The sequence below is a fragment of the Phocoena phocoena genome, chromosome 3 (assembly GCF_963924675.1).
Source record: "Phocoena phocoena chromosome 3, mPhoPho1.1, whole genome shotgun sequence".
In the NCBI taxonomy this organism is placed as follows: Eukaryota; Metazoa; Chordata; class Mammalia; order Artiodactyla; family Phocoenidae; genus Phocoena; species Phocoena phocoena.
The window spans coordinates 163,708,608-163,727,051 of record NC_089221.1 but is presented as its reverse complement, the minus strand read 5'-3'; the positions used below and the strand labels follow the sequence as shown (position 1 = coordinate 163,727,051).

Sequence of the window (18,444 nt, the reverse complement as noted above, 5' to 3'; positions counted from 1 at the left end):
GGAGATCACGTGTCCAGGGCGGGGCCTGCGCTTAGGGGGCGGGGCGGCGCTCTAGGCCGAGCGGGAGGTCGGGGCTGCGGGCGCTCGCTGGTGGCGGATCTGGACGCCGCTGCGGTGGCAGGGCTCCGCGGCCGGGGTCGAATCCAATCGGGAGCCATGAGCGTGGACAAGGCCGAGCTATGCGGGTCTCTGCTCACCTGGGTAGGTCGGGGGCGGGGCCAGGGACAGGTGTACGCCCTCTCTTCTCGCCCGGTAGCCCCGACCTTGGCTCTGTGCACCCTTCCGTCCTGGGGCAGGGAGGAGGAAGGGGTGCGTCGGCCTGCCAGGCCGTTGCACTCTGGCCTGAGCACCTGACCCGTCAAGTGGCAGATTTGCGTGTAAAGAGCAGGTGAGGCCACGCCCCTTAGTGGCTGGGTCATGTGGGGCGAGGGCACAGGTGAGCTGGCCTGGTCACGTGGTGCCTATGGGGACCAAGTGACTCGTGGTCTAACCTCGCCTGGTCGCGCGGGGTTTGTTGGGCAGAGGTATAATGAGGCCACGCCCCCTCCGGTCCGTCCAGGTGAGCAGAAGCCACTCCCCCACGGAGCTGGCTTGCTGGAGCAACAGGCCAGCCCCCACCCAGCATGTGAGGGTCCTGCTGACCGGAAAAGTCTGTAAAAGGGGTTTTGTTCCGTGGTCCCAGGCCCTGATAATGCCTGTTGCACTTTCCTCTCCCCCACCAGTTGCAGACGTTCCATGTCCCGCCCCCCTGTACCAGCCCCCAGGAACTGAGCAGTGGCCTCGCAGTAGCCTATGTGCTGAACCAGATGTGAGTGGGGCTGAGGGGGAGGGTCCCAAAAGGGTCCCCCAGCAGCTCATCCCACCTTCTCACCCCCAGAGACCCTTCCTGGTTCAACGAGGCATGGCTCCAGGGCATCTCAGACGACCCAGGTCCCAACCGGAGGTTGAAGGTGACAGGTGGACTCATGAATGGGGGACAGACTGGTGAAGAGTTGATCAGGGAAGGGTCAGTTAGACATGTCCTGGGTGATGGACAAACAGATCTGGACAGGAAGAGGGACAGATGTATGGTGACCAGCGAACTATGTATTTATTCCTTCATTCTTCTATTAAGCAGGCCTGGGTGTGCAGCAAGGAATAACACAGACAAAACCCTGCATACACATTAACATTAACATTAACAACATTGACATTAATGTTAACATTAACATTAACATTGACTTCCAATGGCAATTAGCTCTATGAAGACAATAAAAGCTGGGCCACGAGAGAGAGCAACTGAGAGTGGGTGGGTTGTTACTCCAGATGGGCTGATCTCCATGTAAGATTTGGAGGAATAGCATTCCAGACACAGGGAGCAGCAAATGCAAAGGCCCTGAGTTGGAAATAAGCTTGGTGTGATCGAGGAAGGGCAGGGGGGTCAGAACAGAAAGCAAGGGGGCAGGAATGGTAGATGAGATCATCAAGGGCCTGGCAGGCTGGAGCAGGGAAGATAGATTCTATTTTAAGTGCTGTGTAAAGTCAAGGAAGGATTTTAGTAGAGGAAAGACACAAACCTGGCTTGGGCTTTAAAAAGCTCCCTCTGGATGCTTGTAGAGAAACGGAGGGGTGGGCAGCAAGAGTGGAAGCTGGTGCAATAATTCAGGTGAGAGATGATGATGGCTAGGGTCAAAGTGTAGTGGGGCAGGTGGTGAGAAGTGACTGGATTCTGGGGACACGTGAACAAGATGGGCAGGTGGGTAAGAAGGGCAGGCAGCCAGACAGGTCACTCCTAGGAGAGGGGACATACAGACAGAGAATGGGGCTAAACAGGATGAGATGAGCAGGGATTGGGAGGCGAGACAGAGAAAAAAAGAATGGGCTAGACAGATTCAGGGTGGGGGCTGCTTGGCCCCTTCTGGGGGGATTTGGGACCCTGGACACAACTCCTTGCCCCTCCCCAGGTCAACAATCTGAAGACAATCTTACAGAGCCTGGTGGAGTACTCCCAGGATGTGAGTAACTGTAAAGGGATTTAGGGGGTTGGGTTGGGAGGAGGGGGGGATCCGTCAGCCCCTGATACCCCTTCCTCCTCCCATCCTCAGGTCCTGGGGCATCCCATTTTGGAGCAGCACCTTCCAGATGTGAGCCTTATTGGCGAGTTCTCCGACCCAGAAGAGCTTGGCAAGCTGCTTCAGCTGGTGCTGGGCTGTGCTATCAGTTGCGAGAAGAAGCAGGGTATGGGAGGTTAGGGGGTCCCTAGGGGAAGACCTGAGGAAACGCTTCTTGCCCTTCCACCCTCCATCTCAGTCTCCCCCGCCTTGACCCCCAGAGCACATCCAGCGAATCATGACGCTAGAGGAATCAGTTCAGCATGTGGTGATGGAAGCCATCCAGGAGGTAGGTGGGTATGCCCACTGTAGCGAGGAGCTTCAGGGGAGGGGACATCTCCAAGGCAGCTGGGCACAGGCTCTGCCCTGGTAAGGTCTGGGCTCTGTCTGGAACTCAGCTGGCCACATTTCCCTGTCCCATGTGTCTGCCAGCGCCCCCCAGCTCTAAGTCACAACCTAGCACACTAAAAGGGCCAGGCCTCAGAATTCCCTGGTGGTCCAGTGGTTAGGACTCAGCGCTTTCACTGCTATGGCCCAGGTTCAATCCCTGTTTAAAGAACTAGGATCCCACAAGGCACGCAGTGTGGCCAGGTGGCCGGGGAGTGGGGAAGGACCAGGACTCCCTGCATGCTGGACACATGAGGCAGCCTCTGGACTGGGGTTATTGGGGAGGACTGGCTTTGGGGACAGGAGGATGGAGTAGTCCTTAGGCTGGATTGTAGAAGCCTTGGAGGCTGCCCTCAGAGGGCCCAGTTCATCTCAATGTCCTCCCACTGCACCCCCCTCCCCTCCAGCTCATGACCAAAGACACCTCTGACTCCCTGTCACCGGAAACATATGGGAACTTTGATAGCCAGGTAAGGGGTGGGGACCTTGTTAAAGGTCCGACCCCATTACTGATTTTCAGGGCTACCTAAGGAGCAAGGGCTTGACCTTAAGCCTGTAAACCACTCCCATCCTCCAGGGTCCTATCCTCTTCCCTTGCCAGGTCCCCAGGGTTCCTGAATTGCCTTTTCTCCAGTCCCCTCAGGTCCCAGCCCTCTCTTCTTAGATCTTGAGGGTTTCTTGGCTCCCTCCTCTCTGTCCCTGAAGATCCCATCCTCTGTTTCCCCATTCTCCTCCCCTGGATCCCTGAGTTTCTTGTTTCTCCCCACCCTCCCCCCTCAACTCCTCTCATCAGTCCCGCAGGTACTACTTCCTGAGTGAGGAGGCTGACGAGGGTGACGAGCTGCGGCAGCGCTGTCTGGACCTGGAGCGGCAGGTGGGGCCGAGGTGGGGGTCCACAGGTTCTCCCAGGGCAGGGCCGCCCGCATAGCCCCTCTCCCAGCTCCGGCTCGTCTGTATGCCCTGCCCACAGCTGGTACTCCTGTCAGAGGAGAAGCAGAGCCTGGTTCAGGAAAATGAGGTGCTGAGGGAGCGGGTGGGCCGGTCCGAGGGTGAGGGTGCCACCGGCCTCACCTCCAAGAAGCTGCTGCTGCTGCAGTCCCAGCTGGAGCAGCTGCAGGAAGAGAACTTCAGGTATGGTCGGTTGGCGACAGGGCCAGCAGGCCAGGGGACTGGGGCAGGCACAGTCCCTTCATGTGATGCTTGCCGCTCCCCCAGGCTGGAGAGCGGCAGGGAGGACGAGCGCGTGCGCTGTGCTGAGCTGGAACGGGAGGTCGCCGAGCTGCAGCAGCGGAACCAGGAGCTGACCAGCCTGGCCCAGGAGGCACAGGCCCTGAAGGATGAGATGGATGAACTTCGGTGAGTGGCAGGCCCCCACCACACACCCCCACTGCCAGAGTGCCCCTCTGATGCCACAGTACCCCTGTAACCCCCAAATTCCTAGTGGGCACCCACAATGCCCTGTTGACTCCACAATACCATCCTGAACCCCACCGCACTATCCTGGAATCCACCTTGTCCTCTGGACAACACCAAGCTCCCTGGATCCATGGTGCCCCCCAGGACCCCACAGTGTCCCCCTGTTATCCCACATTGTATCCCACATACCTTAGAGCAGGGGTCACAAACCCCTGGGCCGCGGACTGGTTCCGGTCCGCAGCCTGTTAGGAACTGGGCCACACAGCAGGAGGTGAGCAGAGGGTGAGAGAGCGAAGCTTCATCTGCCGCTCCCCATCGCTCCCCACCGCTCTCCATCACTTGCATTACTGCCTGGACTATCCCCCTACCCCCCGCCGGTCCGTGGAAATATTGTCTTCCATGAAACCAGTCCCTGGTGCCAGAAAGTTTGGGGACCGCTGCCTTATAGGATCCCTGTGACCCCCATGGCATTCCTGTAATGTTAAAGTGCCTAATGAGCCCCTACCTTACCTTCAAGAGCCCCACAGTGCTCTGCCTCAAAGATCCCCCATGACCCCACCACGGCCCCTGCACCCACAATAGCCTTGTTAGGCCCACAGCTACATCATGCCCCCGAAGTGTCCATGGGGGCTCCTCAGAACCTCTGGGCCCCATCATTTCCCCTGTAACCCCACAGTCATTTTTGTGTCCCCCAGATTCTGATTTTGACCCTGGGCTAACCATTGATGTTTAGGGCTCCCTTTATGCTCCCTAATGATTCCCCCGACGCCACCAGGCTCCGCTGACCCCTGACCCTCATGACCCATCACCTTGAACCCAAATGCCCCAAGGCTGACCTGACACCTTCCCCTGCCCTGAGGGCCTCGCATCCAGGCTGAACCCTTGACCTCAGACCCCGCGTCCTCTTCCCATTGCCCCCGCCCGCAGGCAGTCGTCAGAGCGCGCAGGGCAGCTGGAGGCCACGCTGAGCAGCTGCCGGCGCCGCCTGGGCGAGCTGCGGGAGCTGCGGCGGCAGGTGCGGCAGCTGGAGGAGCGCAACGCCGGCCACGCAGAGCGCACGCGGCAGCTGGAGGAAGAGCTGCGCCGGGCCGGCTCCCTGCGCGCCCAGCTAGAGGCGCAGCGGCGGCAGGTACGGGCGGGGGCCTGGACCTGGACTGGGGTGGGGGCTTCTCTTGGCCGGCCGCTGACTTTAGCTCACCCTCAGCGTGGTGCTAAGTCCTTCCACCCAGAGTCTGCTCCCATTTTTATATAGAGGCCACGCCCTTTAGGCCAGCCAGCTCCTCCCTAGGCTTGTAAGCCGCACCCCTTAAGCCTCCTCCTCCAAGTTCCCTCAGCTGGTCCCTCTGGCTCCGCCCTTTCACCTTGTACTCAGTCCCTGCCCCTCCTTCCCACCCTGCTGTCCTCTCCCCTCTCCTCTGTTTAGGTTCAGGAACTGCAGGGCCAGCGGCAGGAGGAGGCCATGAAGGCCGAGAAATGGCTATTCGAGTGCCGCAATCTGGAGGAAAAGTATGAGTTGGTGTCAAAGGAGAAGGAGGTGAGGCTGAGGTCCCTCCACCCAAGCCCCACCCTGCCCATCGTGGCAGAGCCCATTCCCTAGGACAGCAGTCCCCAACCTTTATAAGATTTTTTTTTTAAGGGAACTTTATTATTTTTATTTATTTATTTTTTGGCTGCGTTGGGTCTTCGTTGCTGCACGCGGGCTTTCTCTAGTTGCGGTGAGCGGGGGCTACTCTTCATTGCGGTGCGTGGGCTTCTCACTGAGGTGGCTTTTCCTGTTGCAAGAGCACGGACTTCAGTAGTTGTGGCACGTGGGCTCAGTACTTGTAGCTCACGCGCTTAGTTGCTCCGCAGCATGTGGGATCTTCCCGGACCAGGGCTCCAACCTGTGTACCCTGGATTCTTAACCACTGCGCCACCAGGGAAGCCCAGCAGTCCCCAACCTTTTTGGCACCAGGGACCGGTTTCGTGGAAGACATTTTTTCCACGGACTGGGGGTTGGGGGCAGTAATGCGAGCAATGGGGAGCTATAGGGAATGGCAGACGAAACTTCACTTTCTTGCCCATCGCTCACCTCCTGCTGTGTGGCCCGGTTCCTAACAGGCCGTGGACCGGTACCGGTCTGCGGCCCAGGGGTTGGGGACCCCTATCCTAGGAGACTGATCCAGCCTCAAGTGGCCTGTTGCATCCCGTCCCTCCAGCGGCTGCTGGCAGAGCGGGACTCCCTGCGGGAGGCCAATGAGGAGATGCGCTGCGCCCAGTTGCAGCCTCGCGGGCTGACCCAAGCCGGTGAGTTGGAGGCCCATCCCAGGGCCTGGGAGATGGCTGGCCTGGCCTTACCTGGTCTGGTGTGCTGTTAGGGCAGGCAGAAAAGGCAGTGTCCCAGGGCTTGTCTAGGTTGGGGGCAGAGCTAGGCCACATTGGAGGGAGGCTAGAGTGGAAAGAGGTGACATGGGCCAACAGAAGGCAGGGACTGTCTATCGGGGCTCTGGGTGGGGCAAAGGCAAACCCAGGCCAAGGATCATGGCTCCTTGTCATGCCAGGGGTGGGGTTTGGGTCAAGTCAGGCTTTTGGCCGAAGTTGAGCCCCCAAAGATGCTTCTCGGAAAGAGGATCCTAGGGATGGGGACAGAAACTGTGCAGCCACCTGAAGACTTTTCACACATTCTCCAGACCCCTCACTGGATCCCACCTCACCGGCTGTGGAAAACTTAGCAGCCGAGATCCTACCTGCGGAGCTCAGGTATCCTGGGGTCACTCAGAGCTCTGGCTCCACTGGGGCCTGCCAGTGCCCACCATCCCCCAACCCCGTCCCCAGTACAGGTATTTACCGCTAGCCAGGCCTGCTCAACTTGGTTCCCAAGTCCTAGCCGGGCTTCTAGGCCCACTCACTCCTAATTCTGCTCTTACCTGGCCAGGGCTCTAGCCCTATTGGTGGCTCACCTCTTCAGGATCCGTCCTCAGTGCACAAATTAGATCCAACCCATCTGTCTCCACTCCCCAGGCAAAAATCCTTTGCTCCAGCCCTGCCCACGTTGGGTTCTGCCCCCCAGGATACAGCCCCGTCCTCAGTATATTCCCTGCTAGGTTCACTGCCCTGTGCGCTGCCTGTAAGAACTCCCACCCCAGCTTTTCACTTTTCAGTGTCTTACTTTACCGGCAGCCGCATCTCAGTGTTCTAACCCTCTCCTGTAGCCCCACCCTTCCCTGGCGCCACCCCTAGACCCAGCTCATGGCTCCGCCCACTTTGCCCCCCAGCCCCACCGGCGCTCCGCCAACCCATGCCTAGGCGCTTTTCCCTGTACTCTAACCCTACCCCAGGGTCTGGCTGGGCTCTTCCCCCAAGGCTCTATTCCTCTCCTGGCCGCGTCTGCCCGGTTTCCCTGCTGGAGCCTTGGTAGGCCTGAGTGGTGACCCATCTCCCGCCCTGCTCACTCCTTCCCGGTCCGCAGGGAGACGCTCCTACAGCTTCAGCTGGAGAACAAGCGCCTGTGCCAGCAGGAGGCGGCCGACCGGGAACGGCAGGAGGAGCTGCAGCGCCACCTGGAGGAGGCCAACCGCGCGCGCCACGGCCTGGAGATGCAGCACCGGTGAGGACCCACCTGGCGGAGGGGGGCCTCTCACACGCTTGCAGGGGGGCTGAGGGCGGGCGCAGGCACTAAGTGGGCCCCCCAACCCTGCAGGCTGAACCAGCAGCAGCTGTCGGAGCTGCGGGCCCAGGTGGAGGACCTGCAGAAGGCCCTGCAGGAGCAGGGGGGCAAGACTGAAGATGTGAGTGCCCACCTCCTCCCTGCCTGGCCCTCCTTTGTGTCCCCCAATAACCCTTCTCTCTCTCCCCCCTGCTGCCCGATGCCCCGTGAAGTCCATTGTAAGTACCTTGAGCCCAGGGTGGCACCCCCTACCCTCAGTCTGGAAAGAGGTTGGGACCTCTGGAGCCCTCACTCACCCAGTGCCTCTTCTCTCCTCCAGTCAACCCTGCTGAAGAGGAAGCTGGAGGAGCATCTGTGAGTCCCAGAGTGGGGGTACTCTTGGTGGGGGAAAGGCTGGGGCAAAGGTGTGGGAGGTGGATCCGGTGTCGATGGGGAGTTCTTGAGGAGGAAAGGGAGTCTGAAGGGTCAGCTCAAGTGGGGCCTTATAGACTAAGGGAAGGCATATGGAATGTTTTGGGGGAACAATGGGGTGCCACAGAGGAAATTGCAACAAGGGTGTGTGACAAAGTAATAGTCACCTTTTACTTTTGCATTGTTAAAAAGGAAAGTTGTTTTTTTGTGTTTTTCATTTTTGGCCACACTGTGTGGCTTGTGGAATCTTAGTTCCCCAACCGGGGATTGAACCCGGGCCCACATCAGTGAAAGCTCCGAGTCCTAACCCCTGGACTGCCAGGGAATTCCCAAAAAAGGAACTATTAAAAAAAAAAGAAAGAAAGAAACTATTTTAAAGAGCTATCACATTTATAGTTTAAAAACCAAAATGTATACCGAGCTATACAGAAATAAAGGGTATACCTCTGAGTCCTCCCTCATTGACTCAGTTTCCACCCCATTCCACCCTCATTTCTATTAGTTTATTATGGAAATCCTTCCAGAATTTTTAAAGCAGATCCAAATGAATATGAATATAGATTTTTACTATCATTCCTTATTTACACAAAAAGTAGTGTAATATGTGCACTTTGCTTTCCCTACTTAACAAGTTAACTGGAGAAATTTCTCCTTAAGAATAAATAAAGGAGTCCTTCTTATTTTTTTTTTTCAAATATAGCAGCCTTTGTCAACTGCGGTTCCATAGGGGAACTAGGCCTTACAGAAAATTATTTTCGTGACTATTTTCTCAGTTCTGCCAAGGATGCAATGAAGCTAAGGCCGACCTGGAACACAGAAAGTTATTTCCTTACAGAGGATGGATACCTGGAGGCATTAGGGCTTAATTCTCCTGTAGAATTCTGGTCCAGAAGGTCTGGCCTATAGCATTTTTTGTAATATCGTAATGTGTTTAACTCATTCTTTCTAGGTATTTGCAATTTCAAGCAATGTAACAAAGTAAACCTTATATAGGCATCATTTTGCTTGTGTACAAATATACACAAAAATGCAATGGGTGGCTCCCAGGGTACATGCCTTTGTAATTTTAGCAGAAATAGCCAGAGGTTCACTATTAGATGTTACACCATGTTCCATGTCCAACACATGATAATAGTCTCACCTACAGGAATATTTGGGGTTTTGCCACAGGTGGCAGAACTGTCAACTATTAGCTTGCATTTCCTTTCCTGTTTTAAAAATGTTTAAAATTTTTAATTTATTTTTGGCTGCGTTGGTTCTTTGTTGCTGCATGCGGGCTTCCTCTAGTTGCAGCAAGTGGGGGCTACTCTTTGTTGCAGTGCGTGGGCTTCTCATTGCGCTGGCTTCTCTTGTTGTGGAGCACGGGCTCAGTAGTTGTGGCTCGGGGGCTCTAGAGCACAGGCTCAGTAGTTGTGGCGCACGGGCTTAGTTACTCCACAGCATGTGGGATCTTCCCGGACCAGGGATCGAACCCGTGTCCCCTGCATTGGCAGGCGGACTCTTAGCCACTGTGCCACCAGGGAAGTCCCATATGTCCTTTTGTTTTATAAGAGATTTGCATTCCAGAAAGATGCCTGGCTGCTGGGTAGAGAATGGAACTGAGGGGTTGAGAGTAGAGAGGGCTGGCAAGGGATGATGGTGCCTGGACCAGCGAGTGGGCTGTGGAATGGGGAGAGGTGGACAAATGGGAGGGCTGGTCCAGGGGCCACCTGATGAGGGGTGTAGAGGGTTGGGACTCTGATGGCTGAGGAGATGGTGGGGCCAGCGCACATAACCCCCAGGCTTGGGGTCAGGCAGAGAGGTCTGCAGGGACACTTCTGGCTGGCTGGGAAGGCTGTGGCCACCACTAGGAGAAAAGAAATGGGCCCAGAGCTCAGCCTGCTGCTGCCGGTCCCCTGCCCGCAGGCAGAAGCTGCATGAGGCAGATCTGGAGCTGCAGCGGAAGCGCGAGTACATCGAGGAGCTAGAGCCCCCTGCCGATAGCAGCAGTGAGTGGGACTGGGTGGCCGGCTGGGTGCAGGGAGCCCCAAGCTTGGCACAGAGCTGAGGGGCCACCTTGTTCCCCCCCCCAGCAGCCCGGCGTATCGAGGAGCTGCAGCACAACCTGCAGAAGAAGGACGCGGACTTGCGGGCCATGGAGGAGCGGTACCGCCGCTACGTGGACAAGGCGCGCACAGTGAGGACGGGCGCTGGGTGCCCTACACGCCTTCTGCCGAGGCTGCTGCCTCCCATTGGTTCATGCCTCCTGCCCCCACACCTGTCATATCTAATCATCTCACAGACTTTTACACCACGGCCCGTGAGGCCAAGGTCACCCTGGCTGTGTCTTCCCCAACCCCTAGGTCATACAGACCCTGGAACCCAAGCAGCGGCCACCTGGCGGGGCTCCTCCAGAACTCCACACCCTGAGGACACAGCTCCGAGAGCGGGATGTCCGCATCCGGCACCTGGAGGTGGGTGTCCTTGTCCCTTCTCACTGTCCTCAGCATATCCAGGTCCTTGACTGTTGCCTCCTTAGCAGATGGACTTTGAGAAGAGTCGAAGTCAGCGAGAGCAGGAAGAAAAGCTGCTCATCAGTGCCTGGTATAATATGGTGAGTGCACCGTTGCCATGGCTGAAGTATTGGGTGGGCATGGGGGTCCTGTGGGCTCACCTGACCCCATCTATGCCCCTCCCTCCAGGGCATGGCTCTGCAGCAGCGAGCCGGGGAAGAGCGGGCACCTGCCCATGCCCAGTCATTCCTGGCACAGCAGCGGCTGGCCACCAACGCTCGCCGCGGACCCCTGGGACGCCTAGCACCCCCGAACATGCGCCCCACTGACAAGCATTGATGGATCTCAGGATCCTGCCACCTGTCCAGCCAATCAGGGCTTAATCCACCCTGGATTCCCCTGACTCACATGGGGCCCGGCATTATGCCTCAGCCAGTTGCTTGAGAGCCTTGAAGTCATAATCTCTGCCCTTTTCTCTCCCAGGTGGGACGAGAGTGCAGGATGAGGTGGGAGGCAGGAATGGGCCTATTCTTTTTAGCAATGTGATTCTTATTCTTGATTTTAGTGAGCTGCCAGGGGAGAGAGTGATTTTATATTTGAGAAGAAAGATAATAAAGACTTTCAATCTGACTTGGCTGGACTCTGGGCTCTGAGGGGAGAGAGAGAAGGTAGGCCAGGGGCTCAGGTCAGTGCTTTTAAGAAAATCCTAGCTTGTGTTCTTACTAAAGTGTGAGTGACCGATAGCACCCAGTAGGAAGTTTGAATCATGTTTGTATCTGTGTAACTGTATGTGTGTGTGGTGGGTTTTGAAGAAGCTTCAGACAAAAATCCCTACCTCAGGAAGCTGTCAATTCCAATGGAGACAGATAATAAACAAAATAGATAAAATATTTGATGTGAGAAGTGCTACAGAGAAAAATAAAGCAGACAAAAGTCATGGGGATGCAGGAAGTGGATTTGGGAGATGGTGATTTTTTTTTTTCTTTGCGGTACGTGGGCTTCTCACCGTTGTGGCCTCTCCCGTTGCGGAGCACAGGCTCTGGACACGCAGGCTCAGCGGTCATGGCTCACAGGCCCAGCTGCTCCGCGGCACGTGGGATCTTCCCGGACCGGGGCACGAACCCGTGTCGCCTGCATTGGCAGGCAGACTCTCAACCACTGCGCCACCAGGGAAGCCCAGGTGGTGATTTTTAATAAAAGGCCAGGAAAGGAGGCCTCACCAAGGAAGTGACATAATTTTTTTTAATTTTTAATTTTTTGCGGTACGCGGGCCTCTCAACGCTGCGGCCTCTCCCGTTGCGGAGCACAGGCTCCGCACGCGCAGGCTCAGCGGCCATGGCTCACGGGCCCAGCCGCTCCGCGGCACGTGGGATCCTCCCGGGCCGGGGCACAAACCCACGTCCCCTGCATCGGCAGGCGGAGTCTCAACCACTGTGCCACCAGGGAAGCCCTGAAGTGACATAATTTAAGCAGAGACCTGCAGGAGGTGAGGGAGGGACCATGTAGGTATCTGGGGAAGAGTGATCCAGGCAGAGGGAATAGCACGTGTAAAGGCCCTGGGACGAGACCTTGCTCGGTGGGTTAGAGGAACAGTGAGGAGGCCAGTGTGGCTGGAGTGGAGTGAGTGAGGGGAAGAGTGGAGGGAGTCAAGACCAGGCAGACTGTCCAGGGCCTTGTAGGGTGTGTGGATTACTTTAGCTTTCATTCTAAGTGAAGTGGGAGCCACAGAGTGTTCTAAGCAAAGGAGCGACATGACCTGATTCAAGTTTTCACAGGCTCCCTTTGGCTCCTATGGGAGGAACAGACTGCGGGGGTGTCAGGGCCAGAGCTGAGAGACCAGGTCACTCGTCCAGGTGGGTGGTTGGGTGATAGGGCTCTGGCCAGGGTGTGGACCCTGGAGGAATGGGAAATGGTTGGATTCTGGATACAGTCTGAAGACTAAGCTGATGGGGTTTGCTACTGGGTTGATAAGGAGAGGGGATGAAAGAAAGAGAGGAGTTGAAGGTGACTCCCAGGTTTTGTCCTCATCATCTGGAAGGACAAAGCTGACAGAGGTTGGGACAGGTGGGGAGCTGATAGGGAGCTGGTTTGGGGGCATGTTATGTTCGAGGTGCCCGTGAGATCCCCACGTGCAGATGTCAAGCAGGAAGTTGGCTCTCTGAGTCTCGAGTCAGGGGAGGGATCCTGGCTGGACTTCTAAATTCAGGGGTCACCTACATACGATTGATGTCAGACCTAGAGCACTGAAGGGGTATCTGAGAGTGCAGGGGCTTGAGGCAGAGGGGTCACTTGCAGAAGCATAAGTCGAGGCTGGCAGGGGAATTCCCTGGAGGTCTCGTGGTTAGGACTCCGCGCTTTCACTGCCTTGGGCCCGGGTTCGATCCCTGGTCGGGGAGCTAGGATCCCGCAAGCCGCGCGGCAAAAAAACAAAAGAAAAAGAAAAACGCTGGCAGGAGAAAGCTATGGTCCTTGGACCGTGGGTCCTACATTGATGAATGAGTAAAGCCCTGGGCACTAATGGGGCCATTTCAGAGAGAATTTGGGAAGAAGTGGGCAGGGCATCATCAAATAATCTGGAGGATTCCTTAAAGCTTACTTAGCATAAATGCCTGGCAGGAGTTGAGTAAAAACAAACAAACCAGAAAACACTAAAAGTTTATTGAGCACCTATTATGTACCAAACACTTTAAAGCCACATTTCATTTCATCCTCACAGCGCATTGAGGTGGGCACTCATATGTCCAATTTGAGGAAAGAAGAAAGGCAAGGCACACTGATAAAAACTCTCACGCAGTGGCGGGTAGGAAGTAGAGCTGGTGGTAAGGACCGACAGTTCAAAGATGCTGGAAGAATACCCTGCCCTCAGTGCAGTGCCTGGCCCACGGGAGGCGCTCCAAGCCTCTGTGCCAAACGTAAAGGCGGGACGCAGGCAGGTAAGAAGCGGGCAGGCGGAGTCCACAGGCAGCTTATAAAGCCCAAACCACTGCTTGCGAGCGGTGTTGGGGCATTTTCTCTATCCTTGGGGATCCAGGGTCCAAGGGTCTCAGGTTAGACTCTCCTCCTCCTCGCCAATGGGGCTGGGCAGCCAGGGTGGAGCCGGCCCCCGGGGCCCGGGCATTGGCACAACGGTGAAGGGCTCGGCGGGTGGCCCGGGGGCTGGCGGCTCGCGGCCGGCGTGGGGCTCAGACTCCGGCTCTGGCAGGCCTAAGGGTAGCAGCGCGTCACTGCAACTGCACTCTGGGGCCGCGCCATCAGGGGCGCCCGCGCATGCGCAGCTGCCGGCTGTGGATTCCTCCGACACGCAGCTGTTCTTGCGGCGCAGTAAAGACAGGCGCCGGCCCAGCAGGCCTCCAGCGGCCATGCCGGCGCCCACCGGCAGGAGGCGCTGCAGGAAGTCGCCGTGTGCATCGCTCAGCGGTGCATCCACGCCGTCCTGCCGCTGGAACTGCATGTCCTCCTTGGCCAGCCTGCGGAAGAGACAATGAATGGGTCAGCGCTGCGGCCTCTCCCTTCTTCATCAACAGAGTTGGGACCGAGGAACGCTGCTTTTCCACCCCATTGTCCCACTTATCCCAAAAGACCTTGGCTCCTCACCCGAGAGCCTGGCCTTATCCTCTGGCTCTGGCTATGCTCAAACTTAGGCCTCAAAAGGCTAAGTTGGGGCCCTGCCGCCTGTCCTTTGGTATCGCTTCTGGCCCATCCAGTCCTCATAGACTGTAGCCCTTAGCTCTGCCCCCAATTAGTGGCCGGGTCCCAGACCTTGACCCGGATCCCTGACCCCTGACCCGTCCTAGTCCTCATGACTTTAGCTCTTAGCCCCGAATCTCCAGGGTGTAGCCTTTAGCCCCGACCTGGTCACCCACAGCCCCTTCAATCAGATACAGCCCGCAGTCATGAGACCCGCCCCCAAGAGGCCCCGCCCATCCCCCCTGGCTCACGTGATGTCGAAGGTGGAGCCCTGGAAGGAGGGCTGCTGCAACAGGAAGGCGGTGGCAGCGGTGTAGGGAGCGCGAGCCTCAGCTGCGTCCCAGTATAGGTCCTTCTCCAGCATGGCCAGGTCGTCGTACATCTCGTCCACGGCCAGCATTGACACCTGCGGGCGAGGATACGCGGGGAAGAGTGGGCATGGAACAGCGCCGGCACCGAAGGGTGGACCCCTCTGGATGGGTAGGAGTGTGGTGACCAAAGAGAAGGATGGATCAGGGGCGATGTCTGAGCGAGTCTTAGCAGGGGTGGGGCCAGGGCCGCTTTGGGAGCCCAGGGGTGGTCTTAACCGAGAGAGTCTCACTTGGAAGTTGCGGTCGATCAGAAAGTTGGTCTCAAAGTCATCGTCGTCCTCTCCGAAGGGGTTGATGAGCTGCTCAGCTACCTGAGTGGGTAAGAGGAGAGGTAGGTGGAGAACTGAAAACCCCTGCCCGCTCCACCCCTGGAGTCCTGGCCTTGGGGCCCCACCCACCTTGAGCCAGCCCGCGTAGAAGAAGAACTGCATCAGGGTGAAGATGGGTACGCACAGGTCCAGGTCGTGGTCTTTGTAGCCCTGCGCCGGGTCCAGGAACTGGCGACCGATGAGGCAGGCCAGGAAGTAGCTGTACACAGCGATGGTCACCACCTGGGGGAGGGGCAGGACGGAGTGCCAATTCAGGGTTCTCTGGGCCTTGGGGTGTCATGGAGAGACCAGAGCCAGGATCGCGAGTCACTGTGATGGGGTCTTAGCTGGCCCTCAGTTTCTCCTTGAGACCAACGCTCCAGGGCCTCTGACGCGGGATATAAAGAGGCACGGCGGGGTTACCTGGGTGTAGACAAGGGGTATGCTAATCCAGTCGTAGTGAAAGAGCATCCCACACTTGGCCCGAAACACAGTCAGCTCCTGGAGGCAGATACACGTTATGAGGGGGCCTGAATAGTGAGCTCACACATGGGGATTAAGTGGGGGGGGGGGTGTACCTGGGATGGAGGCGAGTGGTCACGTGGTGGGAGGCGGGCGTGTTCTTCTAGGGACTTCAGGGGGAGTATCTAGTGGTGAGTGTACGCCTAGGAGCACTATGCACCTAGGAGCCGCCCCATAGAGATTAAGCGTACACCTGGGGGCTGCTAGATAAGGGTGGTTGGCATCCGCCTTGTGGGAGGCGCACGGCAGACACACAACCTCAGGGTGCGTGGGGTACAATTTCCCTGGCATTTGATATGAGTGACCACCTGGAGAGCCCACCTCCAGCAGCAGCTTAAGGGCGCCGTTGTTGCGGATGCGGCCCTCGCGCTGAGCCTGCGCCGCCAGGTTGGAGAACCAGACGCAAGGCACCCAGTACTTGTTGTAGGATGAGTTCAGGTTCTCGAACTTCTTGCGCTCCTCGCGGGTCATAAACCCTGGAGGGGCGAGGTCGGGGGTTATTTGCCCCACCCTCAGTCTTTGCGCCCCCCCGCCCACCCCCCACCCCCCCGCCGCGTTCCTTTTGGCCGGAGCCTCACCTGCTTCCACCACATGGTCTATGGTGGGGAAGCGCTTGAAGACAGCGGTGCTGACAGAGCGCAGGATAAGCACAGCAGAGAGTCCTGCATAGCGCATGAGCGTGCGTCGGTAGAGGCGGCCGCGCTCGTCGCGCCCGTGCACTGTGCCGACCACCACGCACATGAGCGCGTCGGGCAGGGGCATACATAGGTACTGGTTCCACCAGCGGTGCACCACCAGCGTTACGTAGAAGCCTGCGGGAGAGCCGAGAATGGGAGACTCAGTTGGGACACTAGGGCCAGGGGTTTGGGGTCCCAGGTCATGGGAAGAGGAGTGACATAGGGTCTTCACCAGGAACATGCGGTAGGCTGGATACCCAGACCATGTGGGGCCACCTGAGCTGGGAACCTGGAGATTCAGCCCTGAGGTACAGAGAGGTTGGTGCAGGCTGGATCACCCTGGCTACTTGGATGTCACCTGGGATGGGCGATTAGGATCTCCGTATAGAGGTGGAGACAGAGGGCCCACAGGCAGGTTGTCACCAAAGCCACAGGGAGCCCCGGAGCCAGGGATGTGTGAAGGGGTTGGGCATGGTGTCTAAGTCAGGGAACCTGGGGCAGGCTGGTCACCCCATCCTTGTGGGCCCAGAATGGTGGGAGGAAGGCTGAGGTCAAGTGAAGTCACTGAGGACAGGGAGCTGGGACTTGTCAGAGATGCCCCTCAGGCTGGACTTGAAAGGATGCAGTCATGTGGGGCTCTTGGATGGGGGTCCCTGGGGCTCAGTACATGTGAGGGGAGGCACTAGTAATCCCATGCAGACGCAGATGGGAGTCCCTGAGTTGACCAGGGATGAGCCTGTGCATGACACGGAATTCTCATTGGGGGAACCTCAGGGGACCCTCTGATCAGATGACATACAAGGTCTCAGGAATTGGGGCCATACTTGGCCTAAAGGACGCAGAAATGGGGATTTGTGGGGGGTGGCTTTGATGGGGGGGGGGCGTCTCGGAAAGGCAGGAATGGGAGTCTCCAAAAGGCATGAATGGCAATGGGTTTCTCAGGATGAAGGGAATGGGGAACTCAGGAGCGCGAACGCACCGAGCACAAAAGAGACCGGGATGAGACTGGCGTACTGGTCGCAGTAAAGAACGAGCTTCTCAAAGTAGCGCTTCTGCTCTTCGGTCAGCACGAAGCTGCGAGGGAGGGGGCGCGGAATCACGGGCGAGCCCCGGTCCCCAGTTGCAGGTCTCCCTTCCAGCGCCTCCTCCGGGGCCGGCCCGGAGCCCCTCCCCAGACGCCCCCACTCCGGCCGGCCCTCCCCCCTCTCCCGGGGCCGCCTCACCGATAGGCGGCACTCAGCGCCATGTAGAGCCCAAGGAAACACAGCAGCTCGCGCCACAGAAGTTTGTAGATGCTCCCGCGCCACAGCAGCAGCAGCTTCGAGAAGCCGCCGAAGCGCGCGTTCGCCACGCAAGCTGTGTACGTGACAGTCATCGCGGCGCCCGGGCCGGTCAAGCCCAAGGAGAGGGGGCTGGACCGGACCCGGGATTGGGGGCCGAGGAATGGGGGGCCGGGCCGGGCTGGAAGGCTGCTGGAGAGGGTGGAAAGGTGCGGGGACGACTCAGCTCCGCGTCACTTTCCACGCCCGGCCACCTCCTCGGTACCGGCTCTGGCTCAGCTTCCCGTCCCCTCCCACCTGTTCAGTCCTGCCCTAGCCCCCATTCCTCCTCCCCAAGGCCCTCTGGCAGGCCACTCCCTTCCTTGGACTCCAGGTCCCAGCGTCCTGCGCCGACCTCCCCAGGCCCTCTCCGTTCATCCCCCACCGCCAAGGCCCTTGGTCCACCGAGTTAACCCGAGCTGCCCTCTCTGATCCCATACCCCTTACCTGGACGCCATCTACAGCCTCCCCCCCGCTCCCCGAGTCCCTAGCGCCTCAGTTTCTATGTTCCCAGGGCTCCAACTGACTTCCTTCCCTCAAGTCCCACTTCTGCTTTCCCTCCCCCTACTCCGCTAACCCAGTCTCGGCCCATTCTCTCCCCTGCACTTCCTTTTGAAGCCCTCCAAAGCCGGATCCCCAAGCTTCCAGGCCCCAGGTCCTCCCCCACAGCCCCTCAGCCTCAGGCTGGCTCCGTCTCCTGCACAGCTGCCCCAGCCTATCCCCCTCCCACTTAATCGAACTGGCTCTGCCCCCTCCCGATTCTGGATCCACCTAGACCTTTCCTCTGTCCATTCCCCTCTAGCCTTCTGAGCCCGCCAACCGTACCCTGAGGACTCAGATTCTTGCCCGCAGACCAACTCGTCCTCAAGGTTCCCTATTCCCCCAGGCCTGGGTCCTTCTCACCTGGTGGCTGGTTCAGGGACACTCAGGGACAGGGAAAGGACAGGCTTCAGGGTTGGGTGGGGCTGAAGCCAGATTCTGTGAGGGAGGGGGCTGGGGAGTGGGCGTGGGTGGCCCCTCCCTGGCCCTCCCCCCTCAGTTGCAGCCTCAGAACTTTGAAGTCTCATCAGTTTGTTACCTGGGGCAGGGGGTGGGGAATTCACCTTGTCCTCCGTAGC

General features: G+C 58.1%; 2 protein-coding genes across 4 annotated transcripts; one reads left to right on the top strand and one right to left on the bottom strand.

The window, feature by feature from the left end:
* The first annotated feature begins 156 nt into the window (after nucleotides 1-156).
* On the top strand, nucleotides 157-10,781 carry HOOK2 (hook microtubule tethering protein 2). Of its 3 annotated transcripts, none has more exons than XM_065874327.1 (22): nucleotides 157-201; nucleotides 723-808; nucleotides 878-950; nucleotides 1,944-1,994; nucleotides 2,085-2,217; nucleotides 2,312-2,379; nucleotides 2,885-2,947; nucleotides 3,271-3,351; nucleotides 3,448-3,608; nucleotides 3,693-3,833; nucleotides 4,821-5,022; nucleotides 5,317-5,427; nucleotides 6,092-6,179; nucleotides 6,563-6,632; nucleotides 7,342-7,479; nucleotides 7,573-7,660; nucleotides 7,859-7,893; nucleotides 9,856-9,938; nucleotides 10,023-10,126; nucleotides 10,293-10,403; nucleotides 10,472-10,543; nucleotides 10,632-10,781. In XM_065874327.1, exons 1-22 carry the CDS (start codon nucleotides 157-159, stop codon nucleotides 10,779-10,781), a joined length of 2,154 nt encoding a protein of 717 aa, XP_065730399.1. The 3 variants fall into 3 exon arrangements, with proteins under 3 accessions (XP_065730399.1, XP_065730398.1, XP_065730397.1); XM_065874326.1 differs by having other exon boundaries at nucleotides 7,573-7,666; XM_065874325.1 differs by having other exon boundaries at nucleotides 878-1,070.
* A 2,704-nt stretch (nucleotides 10,782-13,485) lies between these two features.
* On the bottom strand, nucleotides 13,486-17,382 carry BEST2 (bestrophin 2). Its single transcript, XM_065873816.1, has 9 exons — nucleotides 17,231-17,382; nucleotides 16,987-17,081; nucleotides 15,909-16,142; nucleotides 15,652-15,806; nucleotides 15,232-15,309; nucleotides 14,899-15,051; nucleotides 14,731-14,811; nucleotides 14,381-14,535; nucleotides 13,486-13,909 (listed from the first exon to the last, which is right to left on the bottom strand). The coding sequence occupies exons 1-9, from the start codon at nucleotides 17,380-17,382 to the stop codon at nucleotides 13,486-13,488; spliced, it is 1,527 nt and encodes a 508-aa protein (XP_065729888.1).
* Nucleotides 17,383-18,444: the final 1,062 nt, after the last annotated feature.

Coding starts and splice junctions, on each gene's coding strand:
- HOOK2 (XM_065874325.1), top strand. CDS start 157: ATGAGCGTGGACAAGGCCGAGCTATGCGGGTCTCTGCTCACCTGG. Junction 809..877: donor GCCTATGTGCTGAACCAGAT/GTGAGTGGGGCT, acceptor TCTCACCCCCAG/AGACCCTTCCTGGTTCAACG. Junction 1,071..1,943: donor GGAAGAGGGACAGATGTATG/GTGACCAGCGAA, acceptor GCCCCTCCCCAG/GTCAACAATCTGAAGACAAT.
- BEST2 (XM_065873816.1), bottom strand. CDS start 17,382: ATGACTGTCACGTACACAGCTTGCGTGGCGAACGCGCGCTTCGGCGGC. Junction 14,812..14,898: donor TCTACGCGGGCTGGCTCAAG/GTGGGTGGGGCC, acceptor TTACCCACTCAG/GTAGCTGAGCAGCTCATCAA. Junction 13,910..14,380: donor GGCTCCACCTTCGACATCAC/GTGAGCCAGGGG, acceptor TCTCTTCCGCAG/GCTGGCCAAGGAGGACATGC.